Source organism: Rhinolophus ferrumequinum, chromosome 13, assembly GCF_004115265.2.
Source record: "Rhinolophus ferrumequinum isolate MPI-CBG mRhiFer1 chromosome 13, mRhiFer1_v1.p, whole genome shotgun sequence".
Classification (NCBI taxonomy): domain Eukaryota; kingdom Metazoa; phylum Chordata; class Mammalia; order Chiroptera; family Rhinolophidae; genus Rhinolophus; species Rhinolophus ferrumequinum.
In genome coordinates this window covers 16,601,409-16,628,503 of record NC_046296.1, presented here as the reverse complement: position 1 = coordinate 16,628,503, position 27,095 = coordinate 16,601,409, and the positions used below count along the sequence as shown (strand labels likewise).

Below are 27,095 nucleotides of genomic sequence, written 5' to 3'. Positions count from 1 at the left end.
TGCTTCTGACTGTCAGTAGCAGATGTGAGGGGAAAGTAGTAATTTTTTTTTTTAAAGAAAGAAAAAATAGAAGAGACATAAGGGGATAAGTTAAGGAAAAGGAAGAAATACATGTAGTAAGGATGCAATTGACTCTCTAATAAGTGAACTAGGAGTTATAAGAGCAACACCAATGTCACAAATGCTAAAGTCCAGAGATTATGAACAGCCTGGTAGCAAATTTTTAGCATAAACAAGCATTTTTTTAACCACCTTAAATTATGCCATCAGTTGATTTTTACTGCATATATTACATTTCCTTGTATTCAAAAACTTGTGAGAAAAAAATTGTGAGTATAGCAGAAATTAATGATCTTATACTTTGACCAAGAACAGTTTAATTTTATCAAGATTACAAAGTACCTGTAAGTCGAGGGATAATTGTTTTGTTGATGACAATTGGCAAGATTTTCTTATCAGAACTATCTTCCTTCTTTGAATGTTCCACACTGCTATTCATAAATTCTTCTATAGATGTGAACCATGGCAACTGTTTTAAACCTACGGAATCAAACTTATAAATAAAATTATCACAGTTATAAATAAATTCTTAAACATCAGTTTATTTTTAATGGTTAACTTTTTCAGTAATCACCAGAGCTTTCTACGGATCAGAGAATAATCCTGTATTTTAAGTCCATGTACACAGCACTAGACCACCAAGGCTAGGAAGGATGACATGACTAAGACAGGATGTCTAAGCCATATGCATGCATTTCATACATTCATTCTTATGACAAATACCAAAAATGCCCACATTTGTTCAAAGCCTACCACATGGCAAGTACTGTTAGGAGCAAAATATACATTTGTAAGTATAGCACTTAAAATCGCCATGGAATTCATTTATAAAAATTCATTTACCTCATGCAAAATTCACTTCTGCTCCCTCAATTCTCAGAGGCACAAATGTGTATTTTGCATGTGGTTTAGCTTAGTAGGCAAACTGCAGACAGACATTTACTACTTGTTGATTGAATGAACAGATCTCTGCTACGCGTAACAGAGAACTTCATTCAGCTTGAGTGGTTAACAACTAGGCTGCTGTCCCACCAACTACCTACCACTTTCTTAGGGACAAGCCTGGTTCCTGTACTATGAAGACTGCATGCCTTGAACTTAACACAGAGCCAACAGGCATGCATGACTAAGGCAAAGAAAGATAAAAGGACATGGCTCCATACTTTACTTTGTAAAATCTTTACCTTTAACTCTCCTCTCTTCCTAGAATTTTATTTTCTCATTCCTGTTTGTTTACTAGTAGGCATATCCACATGGACGTCTGCTATCATTTCGTTATCTATGAAGTGAAATTCCCTTCAAAACCTTTTCCCTCTTTGAAAAGTCCCCATTTCTATTAATGGAATTACCATTGTTCTAATAAGCCAGAATCCAAACTCTGGGCAGGCCATATTTGGATGGCATGTTAGGGTTCTTGTCAGCATTTTAGTGATTCTTCATAACACCTCCTTTTTCAACTCTTTCTCTTCCCTTTGTCACTACCACCCCATGCAAGGAATTCATCACCTTGGACTTGGGCTACAGCAATCCTTCCAATATACAGCTCTACCTCTTACCTGCCTTCTCTCCAAGTTAGCCTACTGCTAGGACTTCTGAAAACATTACTTTCATCATGTCACTCCTTCAATAATTTACCGAAACAAGTTCATCTCTTAATTTAGGATCTGAGCATCTGTGCATTTTCTAACTCCTAAACTATATTTCTCCCTATGCAGCTTTATGAAATACCTTTTTCTCTCTCTCCCCCTCCTGTTTAAATCCTACAAACCCTTCAAATCCCCATTTAAATTCTTCCTCCTTACTGCGTCTTTCCTAACCAACTATTCCCAACGTATCATCTCCAACTTCAGAACTCTTGGTACCTATGTCAATTTCCCCAGATTGTATGATTCTTAAGGACTAAGACTACCTTTATGTTTTGTTTTTTTTTGAATGATATTAAACTTATCATAAAAGATGCTAAAAAAAAAAAAAAAAGTGTTTCCTTTACTGGTGTTTAGTGCCCCTCAGGCTCAAAAATAAAGTGAGAACCAAGAAAAGATGGATGGAAACTATTACTCCAAAGCACTAATTATCAATTCCAAATATAAAGGTGAGGTAATTTTTGGCTAATCTGCTAACAAAAGAATTTAAGTAACTAATGTGATGAGAATTAGTTTTTCACACGTTAAGCTTAAATACCTTAAGAGGATTCCAATCAATCAACTGAACTCGTATTAGGGGATTTAAAAGCTTCGGTATGCATAAACTAATGTAAGCGTCATAATAAGAATCAGGAAACTTTTCTCGCCATTGTTGAAATTTCAACAAAATATTCTGGATATCACAAAAATCATCATGCACATCTTCAAAAATCTTCTTATGAACCTGTAAAATGTCACCTGTGAACAAAATGAGTGTATATTACACATTTTACATTTGTGAACTTTGTTTGCTTACTATAAACAGTCATGTATAACTGTGTAATTAATAGAGCTGAAAACTTTTCTTTGATATTAACATATACATTCGTTTTTATTAAACAATCACTTTAGTAATAATGGTAATACTGACCCAAAATCTACCATTTATTGAGCCCCAGCTATATGTCAAAACATTTTAAATACATTATCTCACTATCTACTATCTTCCCTACAAAGTAGGTGTTAACAGCCTACCTATTTACAGACAGAAACAAGCAAATAAACAACATCAGATTTAGGGAGGTCAATCAAGGAATCTGCACGAGAACGCAAAGAAGAGTCCCTCTTCAAACCCATTCAATTGACTGTAAAGCCCACAACTCTTTCAACTACACATATTTTACCTTCTCATAATGGTAAGATGGTTTTACTGTATTCAATTATTTTAAATAAAAAATGAAAATATAGAAAGTATGTAACAGAGAAATGAAACCAAAAATGTTTATGGTTCCTTTGTAACAGGAGCTGAGAAAGGCTGAGGGAAAAAAACTATAAAGATGGCAATAATACTCACAATGCTCCTCCATTTTATCCAATTTTTTCAGAGGCAGGAAAAGTATTAAAGAAGATAAATAAGAAAAGATGATATAGGAACATTTGTGACAACATGGATGGATCTTGAGAGTATAATGCTAAGCGAAATAAGTCAGACAGAAAAAACAGAGAACCATATGATTTCACTGATATGTGGTATATAAACCAAAAACAACAAAAGAACAAGACAAACAAATGAGAAACAAGAACTCATAGCCACAGACAATAGTTTAGTGGTTACCAGAGGGTAAGGGGAGTAGGGGGTGGGAGATGAGGGTAAGGGGGATCAAATAGATGGTGATGGAAGGAGAATTGACTCCGGGTGGTGAACACACAATTGGATTTATAGATGATGTAATACAGAATTGTACACCTGAAATCTATGTAATTTTACTAACAATTGTCACCCCAATAAATTAAAAAAAAAAAAGAAGAGAGATAAATAAAAAATGTATTCCTTTTTCCCTGAATTTTCCCAACTATTTTATATAGCTTATGTATTTAAGATCAATCACTGCAAAGCATTTCCCACCATTTCAATACTTCAAATCAAGACACATTAGAAATTTGGTGATTAACCTTGGCATTTTTGGAAGTCAGTCGTGTCTGATGAAGACAGTTCATCATCACTAGATGTCCCTTCCTGATGATCACAATTCCCAGAAAGCTCCCTTGCTTGTCTTCTTTGTGCCCTGTATTTTATGATAAACCAAAAATCAATTAAAAACAAGTAGCTCCTGTTAAAAGTAAATGCTTTAAAACAAAAGGTAGAAGTCATAGTTTACTTAAAATGCTCAGAAATACAGCATCATATTAGCACACAATTTTATGTTCATATTTTTGACATTTTAGCTTCATTAATCTGAACTGGTGGTTTTCTCTTTTTTCCTTATAACACGTTGCCATTTAGCATGTTCCCATAGGCTACCTAGATTTTGAAGAGTGGGCCACAATATTATTAGGACTGGCTACTACTTAGCTGCAGTTCCCAGCCTGATAAATGCCCATTCCTTTTGACTGATCCAAATACACCAGTGTGTCTTTAAATCCTGACACTGAGGATTTAAATAAATTTAATTAAGACTGCTTAACTACATTTTGGTTTTTACATCATTCTCTCAAATTAATGTTAGGTTATGGTTAAACTATACCACATGGTTAATTATATATAAGGAGTGAAAAATAGTTGCTCAATGACACTTTAAGTCTTCACTTTATATAGCTACCTTCGAGATTCAATCTCTTCTAAAATCCATTGAGTTTTTTCATCTATAGCCAAGGTTCCATTTGTTGATGTCTCAGCTTTGCCTGTTCTCAAAAGAAATAAAGTGAAACACTTTGAAAATAAAAGTTATATCTTGGGTGTGTAAACATATAAGTATATATAAACACACACACACAATGTGCTTAAATTCCGTATTTCATCATGCAATGAAATTGCCATTGTTCACTTCCATCACAATATTAGTAAGCATTGAGTTTGCAAGCCTAAGAAAACGTACTTTGGCTGGGGACTACAGTTCAGCATTTTAGAACAGTAATAAAATCCGCCTATAAAGTTTTCTTTCCCTCATATTTTTTTAGCAGTTCTCACCAGTTTTTTCTGTCCCTAGAGCCAAATGCTAGAAATATTTGCATTACCAATATGTCACTCATATTATCTCCTATGTTAGTATGTATCATAATGCATGACCGACTAAATGTCCTATGTGTGAAAGTCATTTGGCTTTTGCTATGACCTGCTGCTTGGTTATGGTCTTAGCACTTGCACTATCCCCTGAAGCACCTTAATCAAAGGAAGACATCTCTGAAAATACAAAACTAGATTGAGAACTAAAAGGTAGCATCTAATTTTGTGTAATGAGATTTTATAGATAATTCTATATTGAAACCAATCAGAATTCCTTTAACCTCCACAACCAATCTGTGGAAGGGCCATGAAAACTTTATATATAAAGTTAGATTTCTGATAATCTATAGATTCGTGTAAACTCATCTCAAAACAGTCATTAAATGGCCATATAAATATATTGTCTCAAATAGTAAGTCATTAGGAATTATTTATTTTTTAGTCTTAGACATAATTTAAGACATTTTGAAGCTCTAATTCTAAATGTTTTGGGGGTTTTGGAAGGGGGTAGGTGAAAGGTCAGTGGGAAAATACACAGAAAGCATTTTTTATACAGGAATAAAAATATTTTTATTCTTCAGCTGATAATTTAGGTTAATGAATAATAAATCATACTGAACATGAAAAACACTAACATGATAACTGTTGTAAATACGCTGATTCATGTTTTAATTCATCTTGCCTGCGTTTCAAAAAGGTCATGGATTGTTTTAAAAGGAGAGCATGCATGGATGATTCTATTTCTTGAATGCTGACAATCTGAAATAAAACATAAAAGTAACATTTTGTGGGTCATCAATAATGAATAATAAAATGTTGTATTTATGTATTAGCATATGTATATGTTCAATGCTCATATAAAGGAACATATTATCTATCACGTCAGTTAAAAAATGTGAGGAACAGACCTAGCTGCCAATATTGTTAATATTAATAAAACCAGAAAAATCAACTTATCAACTTACTGTACTAAAACAGCTATACATATAAGTCATGAAACCAAATGGGCTGGAGTCAGGAACATGGATAAGAGTGGATAGAAAAGAAGGATGTTCTTTGTTTGAGATAGAAGATGAGGAGGAAATGATGGGTGCAGCCAGTTTTTATAGACTGAGTGGTCAGATTGTGGGGAGCAATGAGGAAACTGGTAAAATTATAAAAAATGGAGAACACAAGAGACCGAAATAGACAGGTAAGAAAACTGTGGAACTGAGTGATCAATTGAAATTGGCATTCTTACATTTCTTGGGTTATTTTCCCAACTCCAATGATGTTCCATAGTTGCTGCTATGGATATATCAATGTGTAAGATGACAAGACTAACAGTGTAATCCTTCAAGCATGAATGAAGAAAATTACACTGTAATAAATACTTCAGAAAGTACCTAGTCCTATTAAAAGATAGTCAACTTAAAATAATAGTAAATAAAAAGTAATGCAAAAAGTAGAGTACATTTTTAAAATGGTTAAAAAAAGGACAACTTAAAAGCCCAATATAAAACTGAGTATGTGTAAAACAAAAACAGAAACCATAAAGAGAAAAAAACGTTTCATAAATCCGATTAACACAAAGATTTCAAGACATCTGGATATCAAAAAACCATTGCAAACAAAACCGAAAGACAAAACAAACCTGGAAAGTTTATCTACATCAAGTAGGATAAATCATTACAAATTTTAAGCAATAAAGAACTGCTCACAATATATGGGGAAAAAAGGGGAAAAAATTCCCATTATGAACCAAAAAAATAACACGGCACAAGAGACAAATAATTCATGAGAAAAAATAAATGTGTTAATAAAGCAAAAGGTTTGCCTGAGATCAAAATATATAAAAACAAAAACCATTTTTAATGTAGTAAACTAAAAATAAAACAATCTTTCTGGAGGATAGTTCAGCAATGTTTCATAAGCCTTAAAAATATTTAGAGCTTTTGACTTAATAATTCACCTTCTAGGAATTTTTCTTAAACAGATAAAAATTTTAACACAAAAACTTACATACAAAACTTTCTAATACTTTAACTATCCAACATTAGGGGAATGCTTAGTATGATGGTATATCAAAAATATGTAGGAAAAGCACTATAGGAAAGTATTTAGTTGTAAGAATTAGGCTTTTTGTAAATCACATGGTAAGGGAATTTATGCATAAAAAGGAAACGTAAATATTTACAGCCATGTACCTTTTCATTTAGACAGTCAATTAAATTTTCCACATAAATTTTCATGCTTTTATAGAATTTAAAATTTAAAGCTTGATTTGATGAATTCTCTAGGTTCTGGATGGTACTCTTCGAGCTCTTCACATCTTGTATATATTTTTCATATTCCCTTAGGTGTGAACGGTGAGTATCCTGTAGTAATGTTAATCTATTTAAATAAAATAAAAAATAAAAATTGATTTATTTTTCAAACTTTTATTTCTACTATAATAAATACCGTGTTTCCCCGAAAATAAGACCTAACCGGAAAATAAGCCCCAGCATGATTTTTCAGGATGACATCCCTTGAACATAAGCCGTAATGCGTCTTTTGGAGCAAAAATTAATATAAGACCCGGTCTTATTTTTGGGTAAACACGGTAGCAGTCTGATGAAAGATTTTTCAAAGTCACCTTACAGAGAGACCATCAAGGAAATTGCCAATCACATAAACTTGGGCTTATGAAACTTGCTGTGCAAAGGAGAGCATCACAATGAAGGCAGTCTCAAAGGGAGAGGTAGGAAAGGACACTTAGAGGTTTTTAGGTGCTCAAGCTAATCATGGGGTAGTTTTAAGTCCTTTCCTACCTTTCCTTGTGCATAAATGCTGAGTTATATGCAATATTAGATGCAATAGCTGTAATTCTAGCTCTTTCAACTGAAGAAGGAATATCAAAAGGGCAGTAACAATAGTGAAATTGTCACAAAAATAATCTTAAATCAAGGCAATCTCATCATTTAACATCACTACTGAAAAAAGAATCATGTAGAACAGATGTCAGAAAACTTTTTCTGTAAAGGTGCAGACAGTAAATGTTTTAGGATTTGGAGGCCAGATGGTCACTGTTACAAGTACTTAATTCTGTGTTGTATCATGAAAGCAGCCGCAGACAATACATAAATGCATAAGCATGGCTGTGTTCTAATAAAACTTTATTTACAAAAACAGGCAGTCGGTTGGTAGTCTGTCTACCCCCTAAAATACAGATAACCTAATATTTAAAAACTAGTACAGATGAAGATTTTCATATATTTATTTCACTATAAAATGCTACAAAATATCCCTTTCTATATCAAACCATTTAACGGAACAAGACCATATGATCAAGACATTTTGGCTGCAATATGATAAAAGTATGAAGCTGCTTTAAAGCTGATTTATACAAAAGATACAGGGGAAGAAAATTTTAACCTATTCCCAGGTATAAAAAAGAGGCAATGAAAATGTTCTTTAAAAATACTTGCTCTGGCAGGAGAAAGAAACTCTCTCCTTGTATCAAATATTATAGGAACTAATTAGACTCTTACTATCATACTTATTCTTTCATACATCTAAAGATGTACACTAACTAGATCCTTAGTAAAACAGAAAATATATTTAAAACAACCTATCACAGGATTTGCCTTATTTTTTAGCAAAAGTATCACTTATATTGAGATTAATACTATTTAAAAAGATAACTATTAATAGCAGTAAAATAAAGGTTAGCTGTGTTTCAGAAAGATAATCTGTATCGAGAGCCATAAAAACATGCGTAACTTTTGTCAAGGTCAACTTTCCCTGGAAACTTTTTTTTAAGAAATAATATAACAGATTAAATGACCTACAGAAATGTTCATTTATCTGTAGCACTATCTAAAATAGAGAAAATTTAGAAATCAAAATGTCCAAAAAATACTTAAGTAAATTATGTCAACTACATGGATGGACAAATGTTACTATTATGCTTATAATTTTTTTATTGTACTTAAGAACATTTAACATAATTTACAATCTTAACGATTTTAAATACAGTACAGTAGTATTACCTATATGCACATTATTGTGTAACCAATCTCTAGTACTTTTTCATCTTGCAGAACTGAAACTTTATACCCACTGATCAACAACTGTAATTGCTGCAATTCTAGCTCTTTTCCTTTCTCCCCCATCCTCCTACCCCTGGCAACCACTGTTTTACTTTCTGTTTCTAATTATTTGACTACTTTAGATACCTCATCTAAGTGGAATCATATAGTATTTATCTCTTTGTGACTGGCTTATTTCACTTAGTCCTCAAGGTTTATCCACGTTGTAGCATATGACAGGATTTCCTTCTTTTTAAGGCTAATAATATTGCTTTGTATGTAAATACACCTTTTCTTTATCTATTTAACTGTTGATGAATATTAGGTTGCTTCTACCTCTGAGCTACTGCAACTAACGGCTGGAATGAACATGGGTTGCAAATCTCTTTTCAATTGTTTTCAATTCTTTTCGCTACATACCCAAAAATGGGATTGCTAGTCAGATGGTAGTTCTATTTTTAATTTTTTGAGAAATTTCCGTACTGTTTTCCATAGCAGCTGAACTATTTTACATTCCCAACAACAGTAAGTTCTCTTTTCTCTACTCTTGTTATTTTTTTTTTTCATAGTGGTCATCCTAATGGGTATCAGGTGGTGTCTCACTGTGGTTCTGATTTGCATTTTCCTGATTAGGGAAACTGAGCTGTATTTTCATGGTTGAGAAATGTCCATTTAAGTCCTTTGCCCATTTTTTTAGTTGGCTTGTTTTGTTGTTAAGTTGTATGAGTTCTTTATATTTTGTATATTCACTACTCGTTAGATACATTGTTTACAAATATTTTCTCCCATTCCATAGGTTGCCCTTTTCACTCTGTTGATTGCTTCCTTCGAAGGGTAGAAGTTTTTTAGTTTGTAGTCCTACTTGTCTATTTTTGCTTTTGTTGCCCGTGCTTTTCTTGTTCAAATTGTTTTGGTTATTCAAACCAAAACAGGCCTGGGTCCTTTGAGATTCCATATAAATTTTAGGATTTCTTTTTTCTATTTCTGCAAAAAATGCCACAAGGATTTTGGTAGGGAATGCATTACAGCTATAGACTGCTATGGGTAATATGGACGTTTCAACAATATTGTCTTCTAATCTATAAACATGGGATATTTATGTATATCTTCAATTTCTTTCAGCAATGTTTTGTAGTTTTCAGTATACAGATCTTTCCCCCCCTTGGTTAAGTTTATTCCTAAGTTTTATTCTTTTTGATGCTATTATATGTTTTCTTAATATATTTTTGGGATTTTTAATTTTTAGTGCATAAAACTGACTTTGGTTGATTTTATATCCTGCAATTCTGCTGACTTTATTTACCTCTTTCATTTGTGTTTGTGTGTGTGTTGTGTATGTGTGTGTGTGTGTGTGATCTCTAGGGTTTCCTACATATAAGATCACGTCATCTGCGAACAGAAATCCTTTTATTTTTTCCTTTTCTATTTGGATGACTTTTATTTTTTTCTTGCCTGAATTCTCGGGCTAGGACTTTCAATGTTTTGTTGAATAAAAGTAGCAAAAAGAGGCATCCTTGCTTTGTTTCTGGTAACGGAAAACTTTCAGTTTTCACCACTGAATATATTAGCTGTGGACTTCTCACATATATAACCTTTATAATGTTCAGGTAATTTCTTTCTATCCCTAGTTTGTTGAGTGGTTTTTTATCACGAAAGGGTGTTGAATTTTGTGAAATGCTTCTTCTGCATTGAGATGACCATGTGATTTCTGCCCTTCATTTTGTTATGTGGTGTATCACAGAGATTGATTTTCATATGAATCATCATTGTAATCCATGAATAAATCCCACTTGGTCATGGTGTATAATCCTCTTAATATGTTGTTGAATTAGGTTTGCTAGTATTTTGTTGAGTAGTTTTGCATCAGTATTCATCAGGGATATTGGCCTATAATTTTCTCATAGTATCTTTTTTGGGCTGCTGGGATCAGGGTAATGCCTATCTCACAGAATGAGATTGGAAGTATTCTGTTCAGTTTTTGGAAAGGGTTTGAGAAGGAATGGTGTATATTCATCTTTAAATGTTTGGTAGAATTCTCCAATGAGGACACCTGGTCCTGGGCTTTCTTTGTTGGTAGGTTTTTGATTACTAACTCAGTCTCCTTACTAGTAACAAATTTGTTCAAGCCTTTTTTATTTCTTAGTGAATAAGTCTTGGTAGGTTGTGTTTCTAGAAATTTATACTATTCTTCCTGGTTATCTAGTTTGTTGGTTTTTCATAGTAGTTATCTTATGATCCTTATTTCTGTGGCATCAGTTGTAATGTTTCCTATTTCTTACGTATTTTTGTTATTTGAGCCTACTCTCTTACCCTAAGAGTTTGTCAATTTATTGATTTTAAAAAAATTTAGTTTAGTTCATCTTTGTCTCCTTTTTTCTGTTCTCTGTTTATTTCTGTTCTAATCTTTATTCCTTCTTTCTGCTAACTTTAGACTTTGTCCTTTTCCTAGTTTATTGAGGTGTAAAGTTAGGTTTTTGATATGAGACCTTCTTTTTTAATGTAAGCAAATAGTTAGATTAAAAAAAAAATCCATTCAACCACTAAGTCTTTTGATTGTAGAGTTTAATCCACTTATATTTAATTACTGATATGGAAGGACTTACTATTGCCATTTTGTAAATTGTTTTTTTGTCTATTTTGTAGTTACTTTGTCCCTCTTTTTCTGGCTTGCTATCTTGTGTTTTGTATATTTTTCTTTTTGTTGTACATCTCCTATAGGTATTTTTGTTTACCATGGGGATTACAAAAACATCTTACAGTTCTAGTAATCTAGGAAACTGATAACTTCAATCAGATACAAAAACTACTCCTTTACATCTCCCCCTCCACCTCTTATTACTGATGTCCCACATTACATTTTTAAATTTTGTATCTATTAACATAGTGTTATAGTTATTTTTTGTGCTTTTCTTTTAAATTCTATATCTGAATTAAAAGGTATTTTCACCCCACCCTTACAGTACTACAGGACTCTGTCTATATATTTACCTTTACCAGAGAACTTTATATTTTTGTATGTTTTGTGCTCCTGTCCTTTCATTTCAACTTGAAGGACTTCTCTCAGCAATTTTTCTAAGGCAGGTCTAGTGGTGATGAATTTCCTCAGCTTTTGTTTATCTGAGGTCTTATTTCTCCTTCATATTTGAAGAACAGTTTTGCTGGATGTAGTATTTAGTTGGCAGTTTCTTTCTTTCAGAACTTTGACTATATCCTCCTACTCCCTTCTGGCCTATACTGTTTCTGTTGAGAAATCTGCTGGTGATATCCTGGGGCTCCCTTGTAGGTGACGAGGTGCTTTTATCTTGAGACTTTCAAAATTATTTGCCTTTAGAAAGTTTGATAATGTATCTCAGAGGGAGCCTCTTTGGGTTCATCTCATTGGAGTCCTTTGAGCTTCTTGAAACTGGATGTTCATTTCCTTCCTCAGGTTGTTAAGTTTCTGGTCATTGTATCTTGATATAAGCTCTCTGCTCCATTCTGCCTCTCTTTTCCTTGGACTCCCATAATGTGTATGTTGATGGTGTCCATAAATCCCTTAGACTTTCTTCACTTTTCTTCATTCTCTTTTCTTTATGTTCCTTTGACTTGATAATTTCAAATGATCAGTCTTTGAGGTCACTGCTTCTTTGTTGTGCTTGATTAAGCCTGCTGTTGATCCCATCCAGTGAGTTTTTCAGTTCACTTATTGTATTCTTCAACCCCTAGAATCTCTTTTTCTCTTCTATAGTTTCTATCTGTTTGTTGATATTTTGTTCATATATTGTTTCTGTGTTCTCTGGTAATACACTGAGCTTAAGAGGATTATTCTCAATTCTTTGTCAGGTAACTCATAGATTTGTTTCTTTAGGGTTAGTTCTGGAGATTGTTCCTTTGATTGGGCCATGTTTCCCTGTTTATTCACGTGTTTGGTTCTTCCTTTGCTGTGTTTTGTGTATTTGAAAATACACTTATGGGGAATAACTTCATACGGGGGAACTTCACCTGGCTAGAGGTTTTCAAGGGATGGGAGGATGGGTATCTTCTCAAACCTTTTATGGGAGATGCATCTTATCTAGGCTTCTACCTGAAATTTCCCAACTAGAGAGGTTTGTGGGTTTCTTTTTCAGGAGAGTTTGTAGTCTCTTGTTCCCTCTGGTGTTTATCTGTAGTACTGCAGCCTTTCTGGCACTGCAACAAGCCACTGAGCTCTCCTTTGTTGTCCGCAGGCCCCAGGCATCCAAGGTATGACAGTGCCCAATCAGTGCACTAAGATAAATGGGGCAGAAATGAGTCCCTTGGGCAGTCCCCCCAAAAGCAAGAATGTTGGATGTCTGTTCCACTCTTTTTTTCCCTTTCCAATGGAGAAGCCATGAGTTGGGCCTATTCTCTCTATTACAAGCAGTGCTGGCTTATGGGAGGGGCTGATGCAGCAGTAGAAATGAAATGGCGTTTCTTACCCATTACAATGTGGATAGTCTTGACTTTGAGCTTGCTTAGGGTACTGTGATTTCTGAACTGGTTTCTAGAGTTCTAATAAAGGCTTTTTAAAACATATTGTTGCTAAGTTGGCATCTCTATGGGGGAATGAGGTCTAGGGCTTTGTATTCTGGCATCTTGCTGCCATCACTCCCAGCATATTATTTTTTAAAGTTAAAGGCTATTTGACAATGCAGATACTTATAAAAACATTAAGTAAAAGGCAGAATTTTCTGGTTATTGATTTTAACCATGTAACATATACCTGTTATACAAAAAAAGGAACACAGGTGACTTTTCCTGTAAATCTGTTTATATTTATATTTAATAACTTAAGATTTTATCTGTATAGCACTAATTGTTTTACTATTAAATGTCTAGGACAAATGTAAATTTTAAAATGAATATCACTTACCTTGTATTTAATTGCTTCTTTATAATTTCTAAATTTACTGGTGGAAATGAAATGGAAGTATCAAACTTCTTCACCGTTTGAGATTCACTACTGTGGGAAAGGTCTATGTCTCGTCCCTAAAAATAATATGAAAATTTATATTGTTTTCAACATTCATTAATCTTACAACTATTAATAGCATAAAGGCAAACTGGATACACCAAGGTCTCACCAGCTCAAATTCCATGCCACTGACATTTTTCATAGTTACGATGTTTTTCAAATTCTGTTTTAAAATTTAGAACTTTAAAATAAATTCACATACAAGAAGCAAATTAAAAAAATCTTCGTTTTCACAAAAGCTCAGTTCTTAGTGTTTTTAAACCTAGTTTTATTTATGATCTAATGTACTCTCAGAAAACTAAACACGTGTTTCCCATGACAGAAGTTGCCACTTAACTCACTAGACAAAGAAAAGTAAATGGAAGTCTGCTGGTGGGTTTCTAGGTAAAGCTTTTAATTTTGTTTAAGCTACTGCTATCTGGGTTTTCTGTTACTTGCAGAGGAACGCATTCCTAACTAACACATCTTGTAGAACATGGTATATTTCATATTACTGTTTTCTGGCTAATCATAGCTTATTACTATGATGCTTAGAATGTTGAAAAGCTTTTGAAGAACATGTTTTAGACAAGGACATGTGAAGAAGTGGACCAGATAATTAGCTAACTCATTAGCTTAACTATCCCTTTTATATTTTTCATGAGGCACCATCATTTATCCTATCAATTCTTACCAACTCTTCCATCTAGCTCCAATTATACCTGCAAATCCTCAAACTAATCAGACTATTTCAAATCTTCTGTCTTTACTCCTGACATCTTATTTTTTTCTCAGATCCCTTACCTCATAAACATCTTTCAAAGATCCATTCAAATATGACCATTTTTGTAGAGGCTTTTCTAAACCTCCCCATTCACCTTCCAAACTATAAAACTGACCATTCACTTGCTCTTTTGTACTATCTCAGGACCCTGTACACAGTTCTGTCATGGAAACTATAAGATTTCACTATAATCATTTTGTTTCGCTGTCTCTCCCCTGCAAAATTGTGTATTTTAGTGCTTGTCACTGTTAAGTGGCTGTAGAGGACGAATGGTGACTCCAAAAAGATATGTGCATGTCCTAATCTGCCAAACCTGTTACTACTACCTTATATGGCAAAGACGTGATTAAGTTAAGGATCTGGAGAGGACGATCTTATCCCGAGTTATCTATATGGGCCCTAAATGTGAGTACACAGATCCACATAAGAGAGAGGGAGAGGGAGTTCTGGGACGCAAGAAAAGGAAGTGATACAAAGATGTAGTAGAGATAGCTATAGGTAAAAGCCAAAGAATGTCACCAGAAGCTAAAATAGTCAAGGAATAGATTATCCTCGAGTGCTTTTGGAAGGTGTAGCCCTGCTAACAACTTGGCTTTGGACTTCTGGCCTCCAGAAGAAGTGTGAGAAAATAAACTGCTGTTGTTTTAAGCCACCAAGTTTGTGGTAACTTGGTAGGGCAGTTACAGGAAATAAGTACAGTGGCATGTAGCAAATCTTCAATAAAGGAAACAGTAAATGTACCCATATAAGTAATAAAAATGCAAATCAAATAGCTTGAGATTCCATTTAAATTTGAGATTTCAACTACACTTGTACCTAAAGCTGGCAAGACTGTGGTGAAACATTCCCATAACTCTGGTAGCATTACAGACTGATCTGAATTTTCTTTAGAAAGCAACAGAGAAAAATTCAGTAAGTGCCATAAAAATGTTCATCTCCTTTATTAGTCATTCTAAGAGAATAGTTCAAAATACACATTTGAATAAAAGATAGAAAAAAAAGGGAGGGGAACAAAAAGATAAGCAAATATTTACCAATTCTTATTAACAGTAAGAAAAACATTCAGATTCCAAATAACCTAACGTGTTCACCAAAAAGAATGGTTGCGGAAATCACGATGCATTGACTCCAATAACTATTATGCAGCTTTTAGAATCAGTTACTATCATAACTATATAGAAATAGGGAAATATTTATAACATGTCAAGCAAAGAAATCAAGATTCAAATCTGTATGCATACTGTGCATACTGTCCCAAATGCATAGTATCCCAACCTGTGCCAAGGAATCCCAGTGAACTCCAAGGGGTGGTAGGAGGTATTTAAAATTTTTCAGGGAAACACAATACTCAACATTTGTTGGACTACTAGTCCTAATTATAATTTGTTCACAGTTGCAACATTAGATTGTGCTACATCCCTTTTCATGAAGTCTTATTAGCGAAGCTGGGTTTTGGGCAGACAATATGATAAAAAAGCAAGTAATGACAGAAATTTAGTGTGGAACAAGAGATGATGATGGCAGCCTCCAATCTGATTCCAAGGTCTGAGAGGTCATGCAGCACCCAACAGGTACACACATCCCATTACTAGTAACTGTAGTTACTTAAAAATGAAAAGTCTTTCTCGTCAATTTATCTGTATTATTTTTTCCAAATGGATACTAAGTTATCAGGACATAAATCTTATTAAATTCTTTGGACCTAACTACTAAATAAATGGAATTGTTTGGTAACTTCTTTTGGCCGATGCGTTCCATGATAAAATTATAGAGATACTAAGGGCTCCATGAATGGAAAAGTTTGGGAAATTCTGACATATGTTTTGGGAACTATGACTGCAATTAAACAAATACTTCAAATAAAAAGGAATTATAAATTTGAGCAGTTCGAGTAAGAACTGTGGCATATTTTTTCTCAAAGTGTTTTTTTTTTTTTTTTAATGCTGTTGCTATACTGATTTTACTAAAGCGGGCGGGTAGGTGGAATCTAAGCCTGTTATAGTCATAAATATAGTCACAAATCATTTTCTAGTTAGAGAGTTCTAAATTACAATCAAAGGGCTACCTTTACTTAGTTTCTTAGTTTTAATAACATGGAGATTATACTTACTTAAAAGAGCAAATATCCTTTCAAAGCATTCTTATTAAAAAGATTAAATGAAACCTTAGATCTGTATACTATTATAGAATTTACAATTAGTATTATATTTACTATTATAATTACTATTATAGAACTTACACTCTGATTTAGATCACTATAATTTTAAGCACTGCAGCCTACTCAGGTAGCATTATCATTCCCATTTTATTGATGAGAAAATTGAGATTTACAAAAATTAAATGATTTGCTCAAATTCATACAAATATTGATAGAGCACTCACAATGTCAGACACTGTGGGATATAACATGAACAAAACAGTTAACAATACTTAACATCATGGAGCATATATTTTAGTGGTAGTGCCAGAACCCAAATCCAGGAGTTTTGATCCCCAGTACAATATTCATTTTGTTCCTGAGTTTTGTTTTAAACTTCATTATTTATTTGTTTCAACTTCACATTTATACTTACCACATAACTTCACAATATATACTGTCAGTTACTGTACCATTAAAGATGAAAAAGATACGGTACTCTCAAGTGGCTTATAATGTGTGGAAGGTGTTTATAAGCTAGTGGGCAAGGAACATACGCATATACATACATGGTATAGAGGGTTGAATGGTGGCCTCCCAAAAAATATGTCTACGTTCTAATCCCTGGAACTTGCAAATCTGACCTTACTTGGAAAAAGGGCCTTGGTAATTGTAATTAAGTGAAGTATCTTAAGATGAGATCATCCTGGATTATCCAAGTGGACCCTATATTCCACAACAAGTATCCTGATAAGAGACACAGAGTAGAGACACAGAGAAGGCCACGTGAAGGAGGTAGAAGAGTAATGCAGTCACAAAGCAGAGAACACCAGGAGTGACCAGAACTTGGAAAGGCAAACAAGAATTCTCCCCTAGAGCCGTCAAGAGGGAGCATAGCCCTGCCAACACCCCTATTTCAGACTTCTAGCCTCCACAACTGTGAGAATAAATGGCTCTTTTTTGAAGCCATCAAGTTTGTTTAATACAGCAGTTATAAGAAACAAATACACATAGTATAAAAAAATTACCTCTGTGATTTTAACTGCTTTCCTCATTTGCTGCTCTTCCCAAATATCTTGATTTTCATCTTCCTGGCTTTCTTCACCTGTTTCTTCATTTCTAGTTGCTAGGGGGAAAAAAAGTTCATGTATAAATATTCAGTATTTTTTCCATTCTAATAGCAGCAGCCAACACTTTTGGGGGGCTTATACTGTGCTGGCTTAGTAGCACTTTACATGTATCAACTTATTCTTCTCAATAATTCTGGGAAGAAGGCAGTATTATCACCCTCATTTTATAAATTAGGAAACTCAGATATTAGGTTAACTTGTTTGAGGACTGTATTGAAGCTGGGACTTGAATCTAGCAATCTGACTCCAGAAACTGCATTCAGCACCAAACCGTCCCATTCATAACACTATAGACTTATGAAAAAAGCGCGGAAAAGATGAAACATTTGGTTTCTCTTATCTGAGTTTCTCAATTATACCTGAGAATCTAAATATTTAAAAATAATTTCCGGGTTATACAAAACCAAGTCTCATTCTATTACTTTAAATGACAAAAATTTTGGTAAACATATTATTTATAAATGAGAAATGTGAAAATGGTCCTTTGAGAACTAAAGATTCTTGTTAAGAAAATTATTATAACAGGGAAGATTTATACATGATACCTAAAATCTCTGTAGATGCTTTCACGTTAAAAAAAAAATTTATATAGGTGACAATGAATGTTTTCAATATCAAAAGTAAGACAGTATAAAATTTTTTTAGCCTGTCAAAAAGATCAAGTAGAATCAGATACATATGCTCTTTGATAGTAGCATTTTGATATAGACATGTGTTTTAGAGGCCATAATGTCACTGACTAAATTGGAATTAAATAAAAACCAACTTTAACACCCTTTAAAATATGAAACACTACATTACATTTTCATGGAGACTTTATCATATTATATTCTAATAAAGATGCCTAATATTCATATATTGTAAATAAATTAAATATTTACTTGTTTCTTCAGCCATTCTTTGTCTAAGTGTTTGAGGCTTTGGGGTAAATAGTATTCTATTTTCATGGTTATCAGGCTCACTGTCAGACTCTTCATCACTGTTTTTCTTCATACCAGAGATGGTGGAAGTATGTTTTACATCCAAAGAAATGTAGTCCTCTTGGGCCCTAGCTAATACACGTTTTCTGCGGGCTGCCTGAATAAAAGCTGCATCGGGGATATTTACTGAAAGAAACAACAAGGAGGACACTGAAAACCAAGCACAGACAGACATAAATATTCTTCACATTTAAATAAAGAAAAAAGACACAGTTTTTCACATTTTTTAACTATTTTGAAATGAACATAACTAAGTGTCTCCAAATCTACATTAGTAATGGAAAGAAATTATTTTGATAGGGATTAAATTACAGAAATGAACCAAATCTAGAAGTATCAGAAAATATATTGAAACCACTGCAATTTATCTTTTAACTCTTATTTATTAGACGTTATTGCTGACTTTTTGTTGAGGGCTAGCTATTTCTCATTTCCAGAGACTCTGAGGTTGTCAGGGTAGGATACGGAGAGGGCTGAGTATGGTGTTGCTCAGTCAGTGACAACTGTAGAGGTTAGCATAATGGTGATAGACAAGTCTGACATACAAAGTAAGAGGGACACTATACTATGATCCATTCCTCTCCTTTGGGCATCCAGGCATATAGGGAGTGAGAAAGAGACTACAACCAGCACAGAGCCAAGTCAGCCTTCAAGGTCCTGTGGTGATGCCCTTGTGAATAAACGTGAGAGGTTAAAAGGTATAAAGGAAATAGATTTATTTACCAGGTGAAAAATACGTATGTGACATCTTTTAATAGAGCCGTTTTATTTTTTTCTTTATTTTATACAGTATAAACCTCATTAATATGTCTTCTTCCAATTCAAAACAAGTTTCTTCATGCATGATCTAAGCTGAAATTAATCTTTACCTTCTGAGAAAAATGGTTTCTCAAGTAAAATACTAAGGTAAACAAAATGGCAAGAGAAATTTTCACCATTTCAAGCACTTCAAAATACTAATTAGGCGTGTTAAGTCACTGAGGCTCAAGTAAAATTTTCTAACCTTTCCCATAAATTGGTCTAAATTCTTTAGGATATAAATAGAAAAAAATGTCATGTGCCTGGAGATGCAGAAATGTTCCCATTTTTGAAACAGAAAAAAAGAGATTTCAGAAATCACAGACCAATGTGCTTGAATTAAGTATGAAGCAGTAGGTGGTAATCACTAGAAACCAATATATGCTCATTAAAAACATGGAATATCAAATCAAGTGATTTGCTTTTTATAAACTAGTGCTTATTTACAGACTAGTATCAGAAAAATGATGCAAGTCAGGTGTCTCTTCATCCTCCTAAAGCATTTAACAGCTGCATGTTTTTCTTGTGGATAATGTTAAAGTATAGGGGGAAAAATCACATAGTGCACTGGATTCTCAACTGGTTGAATAACTACTCCAAAAAAAACCTGTTGATTATGAAGCAATGTAGAGATCTGTGAGAGGGTTCTGCATTTTTGTCTCATCTATTTTAGTGATTTTATTGTGATGTGACTGAAGACAACATGTCTTTAAAGCTGAGAGATAGAGCTAATATAACCTAAAGCAGAATTAAAATTCAAAAACATTATAAGTTACACTGGCATTTCTTGATCCTGGCTACACATTAGAATCACCTGGGAAGCTTGATAATCTACTGGTACCCAGGTTCATAGCTCAGAGATTCAGTCTGAGATGGAGCTGAGCTGAAGTATGTTTTTATAGCCCTCTAGGGGATTTTAAAGTGCAACCGGGTTAAGATGATATGCTCTGGTTCAAATACTCAAATGTATGAATATAGGAACAGAAATACTTGAATTGGAAGTGATTCACCTGCAAATGACTTGGTAGGGTTTAATGAATAAGTCACAAGGAATAAACTCACTAGTGAGATACTAGTGCTACATAATGCTAATCTTCTCAGGCTACAAAACATAAGTAAAAATTCAAAGGAGTACTTGACCCTGACCTGTCTATATCCAACACTTAGCTCAAGGTTTCACACATAGCAAGTGTTGGGCAGACATGGGATTAACTAACAAAGTTAGCATACTGCTTTATAATAATAAAACATGTTTTTATAGATTTATAACTCATAAATAATTTTCACATGCATCATCCTATCTAAGGAGAAGAGGTTATATATCATGTCTCATTAGTAACAAGCAGTTTCTACAACAGTGAACATCTCAAGACAGATATTCCATTGCTGGACCATTCTAATAGCTCCATCATTTGAACAAAAAGTGTACTCCTTCTTCCACATACCAGTCTTTAAGTTACCACATTCCGTCTTCATCTTTTCTTCTCCAGAAAAAAGAAGGAAAAAAGTGTGCTTCACAGACAAGTTTTCAACTTTCAATCAGTGCTTCTTAAAGCGGCTATGAGGGACAGTTCTTCACTGTGCTAACTTGTCCTGCTCTTTGCAAGACATTTAGCATCGCTGCTTCCAGGGCACTACATGCCAGCAACACCTCAGTCCCTATGTTAATTACAAAGTATCGAACACATTTCCAAATGTTATCTTCTCTCCTTAGGTGCACAGTGCAGCCAACACTTTACACCTACTGCTTTACACACCTTCTATAACAGCACTGTTCAATTTGGTAATCACTAGCCATATGTGACTACCTTGTTTGCCTGAAAATAAGACCCCGTCTTATATTAATTTTTGCTCCAAAAGTTGCATTAGAGCTGATTGTCCGGCTAGGTCTTATTTTCAGGAAAACACAGTATTTAAATTTAACCAAATTAAAAATCCAGTTCCTTATTTGCATTAGCCACATTTCAAGAGCTCTATTGCCACACGTGGCTAGCAGCTAATGTACTGGACAGTGAAGATACAGAATTTTTATCATCATCACGGAAGGTTCTATTGGACAGCACAGAGTCTAGACAAGGCTTCACTTGTCTACTAGGCTTCAAGTCTTAATATTGGCTTCATAACTAAGTATTTGCACCTTGGGAACTTGTATAAGAAAAAAATTTAGAAGCGCTACTGGTTCTTGTTATTTAATAAGTTAATAAATTACTACTGTAAGTCTTTTAAAATATATTTTAAGTTATATTTCAAATTCATTTGTTTTCTTTATAAAGCTATGTATTTTACTTTATTTTCTCAGAAAGGTCTTAGGTTTCAAGAAACTGAAAAGAGTTCACAGCACAATTATAAACCCATGAACTAGAGTAAAAGGCCAGATAAATATTTTTGGCTTTGTGGGCCATAAAGTCTCCATCAACTCCTCAACCCTGCCATTGTAGTACAATAGTATCCGAAGAAAATACGTAATTGAATGAGTGTAGCTGTGTTTTAATAAAACTTTACTAATCAGGTGGTGGGCCAGATTTGGCCCACAGGACAGGAGGTAATTTGCTGACTCCTGAACTGGACTGATTTTTCTAATACACAAAAATGGCCATGTCATCAAGTTGCATAAAATTTTCAGTAGTTCCCCCAAGCCCTGTATTATCTGACTCCAATTTGTCCCTCTGCTTGCTTTCTTTTTGTTCCTTTCTTAAACTCCAAGCTCATATTTTCAGTCCAACATCTATTTTTAGTTCTCTACATATGCTATGTTATCTTCCCTAGAGTTTTATACATGTTACATCCCGTACCTGAAACTTCCTCACTGACAAATTCTTACTATCCTTCAGATATTGGCATGAATCACCAAATATAGTACATTGGTTCTGTACCAGATTGTGGGTTTGAATCTTAGCTCTACCTCTTAGCAGCTGTCTGAACTTGGGCATGTTATGTAATGGAAATGAGCAGTCAATTTTGGCAGTCTGACAATCATTAGTAATGACTTACTTGCCCCATACTTCACGAGAATTTGTTGTGCTATCAATAATTAAGATCACTGGTATAGAAAATACTGTGTTAGAAATAGAGTTCTTAAATAAAAATCACAAAATTACCAACCTATTGATGAAAATTCTTCTTCTAGAGAGCTAGAGCTATCGGAAGATGAACTCTGATCATCCTTACTTTCTGAGGAATGATGTGTTCCGTTCTCTTCATCTGTTGAAAGATCAACTGTTCCGGATTCTAACAGGACATTTTTTAAATATAACAAAAAAGAGTCAAGATATTGAAATTAATAATTATGAGCAACATATGGCATATGTATAAGATGGTGTTTTAATTTTACTCCACAAGCTTAAAGTAGATATATAGCTCTTTTTCCGACTTTCATTCTTTCTGAAACCAAAGGATGGTCTGAAAAATGTACAGTTTCCCCATTTGTACTATCTGCTTATTTAGTACAATAAGTCCTTTAAAGGATGCACTGAGGAGGGGGAAGGGAACATTAGAGAAAAAGTGAAGGAATATTTAAAATAAGAAAAGAAAAATAGTTGTAGTGAATAAGTAGAAAAAGAAAAAATACTAATGCACACTTAATATGTTAGGCACATTGAAATCCTGTTTTACAAGGTTTATTTAGTTTAATATTCACAATTCTATAAAGTAAATACTATTACTGAGGAGGATTAGTGTCCTTATCAGGATTGGAGAGGCTAAATAACATGTCTAGTGTCACAAAGTAAGTGGAGAAGTAGGGCTTTCAACCAAATTTCATCCAACTCTGAATTTACACTTTCTTTATGCATTTTATGTCATATTTCAGTGGCTGGTGGCAAGAACTACTGTAATGAGCATTATAGTCTCAAGTTAAATCATGTATCTATTTCCATTGTGTGATTTTGGGAAGGACACTTAATCTGTCAATTAATCTATTAAACAAAGATAACAATAAGAGATAATACCCATAGGGATGTTGTGAGAATTGAATGAACAAAATGTTAAGGAATTCATGGTTATTATTGACAACAAAGGATTTGTTAGTTCACAATTATTTTGTAATTTTTATGAATAACCTTACAATTTAAGATTACATAAATAATACTCTTTGTCTTAAAACTTTCCTTAAGTGGAAGACCTACATACAGCCCGAAAAAGTCTTTAGATCAAAACTTAAAAGACAAAGGAACATAGCTGCAGCTTACATCTTTCAAGTTGCTGCTATTTATGTTAACTCCTACCTGTTCTCAAAATGGATTAACTCCAGAGAAGAGGTTTTCAGAGTATGGTCCATCAACCCTTGGAGGTCTCTGTGACCTCTCAGAGGGTCTGTGAAGTCAAAATTCTTTTCATCATTATACTAACATTTTTTTTTTTTTTTGCCCCGTTTACTCTGTTGATATTTACATAATGAAGTAGAAGCACTGGTGAGTAAAACTGCAGGCCTCTTAATATGAATCAAGACAGTGACACCAATATGTGGTAGCAACCACCGTATTTCTTCAACCATACATTGATGGGGAAAAAAGCCAGTTTCGCTTATGGTCCTCACTAAAGCAATAAAAACTGTTAATTTGATTAACTCTTGACCCTAGAATATGCATCTTTTTAATAATTTGTGGAACAAAATGGAAGCGTGCACAAAGCACTTCTGGGACGTACTGAAATGCAATGGTCGCCTCAAGGAAAAGCACCTGTGTAGTCTGCAAGTTGAACTAGCCACTGTCTTTGAGGAGGAACACCATTTCACTTGAAACGAATGACAAACTAGTTATTTGACGTGGATATATCTAACAAACATTTTTTTCAAAAGTGAGCAAAGTTGTGCCTATCACTTTAAGAATTAGAGATTTCAAGTGAAAACTGGAATTTCGGAAAACTTATGTTCTCCACTGTGAACTTGATAAATTTCCAATACTTAAAGACTGATGACATCAGTAAGAGGTTTTTGGGGTCTTTTTTTTGATATTGGATAATAAAGTATACCAACATTTGCAAGACCTGAAAACTCAGTGAACCAATACTTTTTGAACAGTCAAAGCATGATGTTACCAACCACGCATAGGGAAAAGATCCATTCAAAATATACAGCAGAACAGTGGATTTTAATAAAAGCAATGCCACTCTTACTGTTTTTTGGAAAACAGTTATTTTTCACAAAAATATGTTCCTTATCCTTATGTGTAATGAGGTAATTAAAAATGAATTATTAAACATGTATCTTAATTTTTAAATATGGTACATATTGATAGATATAATCCACTGAAACAAAAGATCATTAGGATCGTTAGTCATTTTTAGGAGTATAAAGGAAGTAGTAAGACCAAAAGGTTTGAGAACCACTTTAGAAGGCAAGAGAAAAGGCAACTCCTGGTCTCAATTCTCCCTATTAAAGTTTAATCAGATAACTTACAAAAAATAGAACAATATAAAAAGTTATCCGAAATTTAGACAAAACTAAGAAATCACTGAGAATCGTGGACTATAAATAGTGGGGAGAAAAATTTTAACCTTAAGACTAACCGAAAACTGCGTTTTTATAGAACACATTCAATGCAAACAACTTATGCTGCTTGAATCCTACATTTAAGGACGCAAAGATAGTTAACAATTACTACACTGTATTTAACGCCATTATTGGTACGGTCGACAGCGTCATCAATCTTTTGTTACTTAACTGACATGTACTGTTATTTTTCTTATCTGTTTTCGCAAATAACAGATGAAAAGGAAAATAGGCACAAGAAAATGTCTCAAAAGCCCGTCACCTACGTTCTTCTAACGTATTATTCCGGCTAAGTGTTTCCTAGAAAAATAATTGGGGACAGTTCCAAAAGGTACGTGTACCTGTCTTCTACCTAAGAGTCTTACAAATTTTAACTCTTTTGTGGCGATTTAACATAATCAAATACTGCACTAAAGCTGTAATTGGTGGTGGTCCATCTGATGGCGCAAACCCAGACGAGCCCGCAAACGTACAGCATTCTTACTACTGCCCCAGCGTCCTATGTGGAGATGCGGACAGCGGGCGCGGGCTCGCAGGCAGGCTGTCATGCTATTTCCGCGAATCAGCCTTGCTTCGGTCAGCACCACGTTATAGAAACCTCTAGAGAAACCCGCCGGCCTCTTCCCGCCCCCTCAGCTCGTCGCTTTGGGCGCCCACCCGCCGATCCGCGTCACCTGGGACGTCCGAGCCACCGTCCGCGCGAAGAGCCGCTCTCGTAGCGCGCCGAGAACTCGCCCAGACCCGGCCGCGGCCCCGGCCCGGGCCCCGGCCTCGAGGGACCCGGACTCGATGGGCCCGTTCCGCTGCCTCTGTGCGGCCTCCTCCCGGGGGCGGCCCGTCCTCCGCAGGGCCCGGGGCTGCCTGCTCCCCGGGTTCAGCAGATGGCTCCTCTGCGCCGTCGCTGTCACTAGAGTCGGCTCGGCGCTGTCGGAAAGTCCTTTTCGGCCTGTGAGCCATGGCAGAGGTCCAGATGCCTTCAGCGGGTTCTTTTCCGGCCCACGCCAACCCAGGTCAACGACGTCCACTCAGGCGCGCGCTCCTCCCTTCCTCCGGACCGACGCGTGCGCGCGCCCGTCCAGTGCACCGTCGACTCACGCTTCACCCTGCGCATGCGTGCTTTGCCTCCTCGGCTCTGCTACACCGAGATAGGTTCACTGCGCGCGGGTCTAAGGATGCAAAGTGTTTTATTTGCGTGGCCAGCTTGTACAGAAGATCGTTCAGCGATTCCCGCAGACCTCTCGTACTGCCTGCTATGGACAGCATCACTCACAGGCTCTCGTTGTGCAAACCCTATCTGGGGAGTCGCGATGCCCGCGTCCTGGACTGGAAGCGGATCACCTGTTTTCTCCTTTATGGAGAGAGCAAAGTTTTTTCTCCAACCAAGAATTAAAACAAACAAACAAAAAGGAGTGTGTGTGTGTGTGTGTGTGTGTGTGTTGCTTCTGAGAGCTAAACAGTAAAATCTACGCATAGATAATAGGCGCACAAATAAGGAAAACAAACAAACAAAAAAATCAAATGATAGCTTCCAGGCTTCAACAGAACCTGGTTAAATGCTTTGGTCCTCAAAAAATATTGCATCTGGAAAAAAGGGGGTGCTATTTAGAAAGACACTCAGATAAAAAGGACGGCTAAAGCAAACTTGGACTATGTCCATTAAGCACTGTCGAGGTTTGGGGGGAGGGAGGGAGGGAGAGAGAGAGAGAGAGAGAGAGAGAGAGAGAGAGAGAGAGAGAGAGAGAGAGCCTTCACCGTGGACTCTGAATTGTTGGTTCCCTTGGTAAAACCCATTCTTGCTTGGGTGCCTCTGAACATATCCATTTGGGGCAAATAAACATTCAGTTCATTTAATTCCTCTTGCTGGGGTCTGCTGTATGTGTTACGTTTCGTTCACTGCTTTAAATTTCAAGAAGACTTTCCCAGAGGTTCATAGAAAGGATTATTTTAAGGGATAAATTTCCAGATACTTGACTCAGAAAGGGAGACGTTTATTTAAGTGTGATGTTGACATTCCAGGAGGCTGTCCTTTCCCCTCAACTGTCACCAATTCACAAACTGTGTCCAACTGAAATGTGACTTCATTGTTTTC

General features: G+C 35.1%; 1 protein-coding gene across 5 annotated transcripts in view; it reads right to left on the bottom strand.

Moving 5' to 3' along the window:
- The window catches only part of GCFC2 (GC-rich sequence DNA-binding factor 2), a 43,640-nt gene extending 17,509 nt beyond the window's left edge, over nucleotides 1–26,131 (bottom strand). For 2 of the 5 annotated variants that reach the window (XM_033125131.1, XM_033125130.1), the window contains exons 1-11: nucleotides 25,681–26,130; nucleotides 22,621–22,746; nucleotides 18,622–18,846; nucleotides 17,639–17,736; nucleotides 13,609–13,724; nucleotides 6,873–7,059; nucleotides 5,322–5,445; nucleotides 4,283–4,364; nucleotides 3,636–3,748; nucleotides 2,242–2,441; nucleotides 403–553 (exon numbers count right to left, since the gene is read on the bottom strand). In XM_033125131.1, the coding sequence (XP_032981022.1) occupies nucleotides 403–553; nucleotides 2,242–2,441; nucleotides 3,636–3,748; nucleotides 4,283–4,364; nucleotides 5,322–5,445; nucleotides 6,873–7,059; nucleotides 13,609–13,724; nucleotides 17,639–17,736; nucleotides 18,622–18,846; nucleotides 22,621–22,746; nucleotides 25,681–25,963 (1,705 nt within the window). In that variant the 5' untranslated portion in view covers nucleotides 25,964–26,130. Of the gene's footprint in view, nucleotides 1–402; nucleotides 554–2,241; nucleotides 2,442–3,635; nucleotides 3,749–4,282; nucleotides 4,365–5,321; nucleotides 5,446–6,872; nucleotides 7,060–13,608; nucleotides 13,725–17,638; nucleotides 17,737–18,621; nucleotides 18,847–22,620; nucleotides 22,747–25,680 lie in introns of those variants that run through there. The other 3 variants (XR_004424844.1, XM_033125129.1, XM_033125132.1) reach the window with 3 other exon arrangements.
- Between the last annotated feature and the right edge of the window lie 964 nt (nucleotides 26,132–27,095).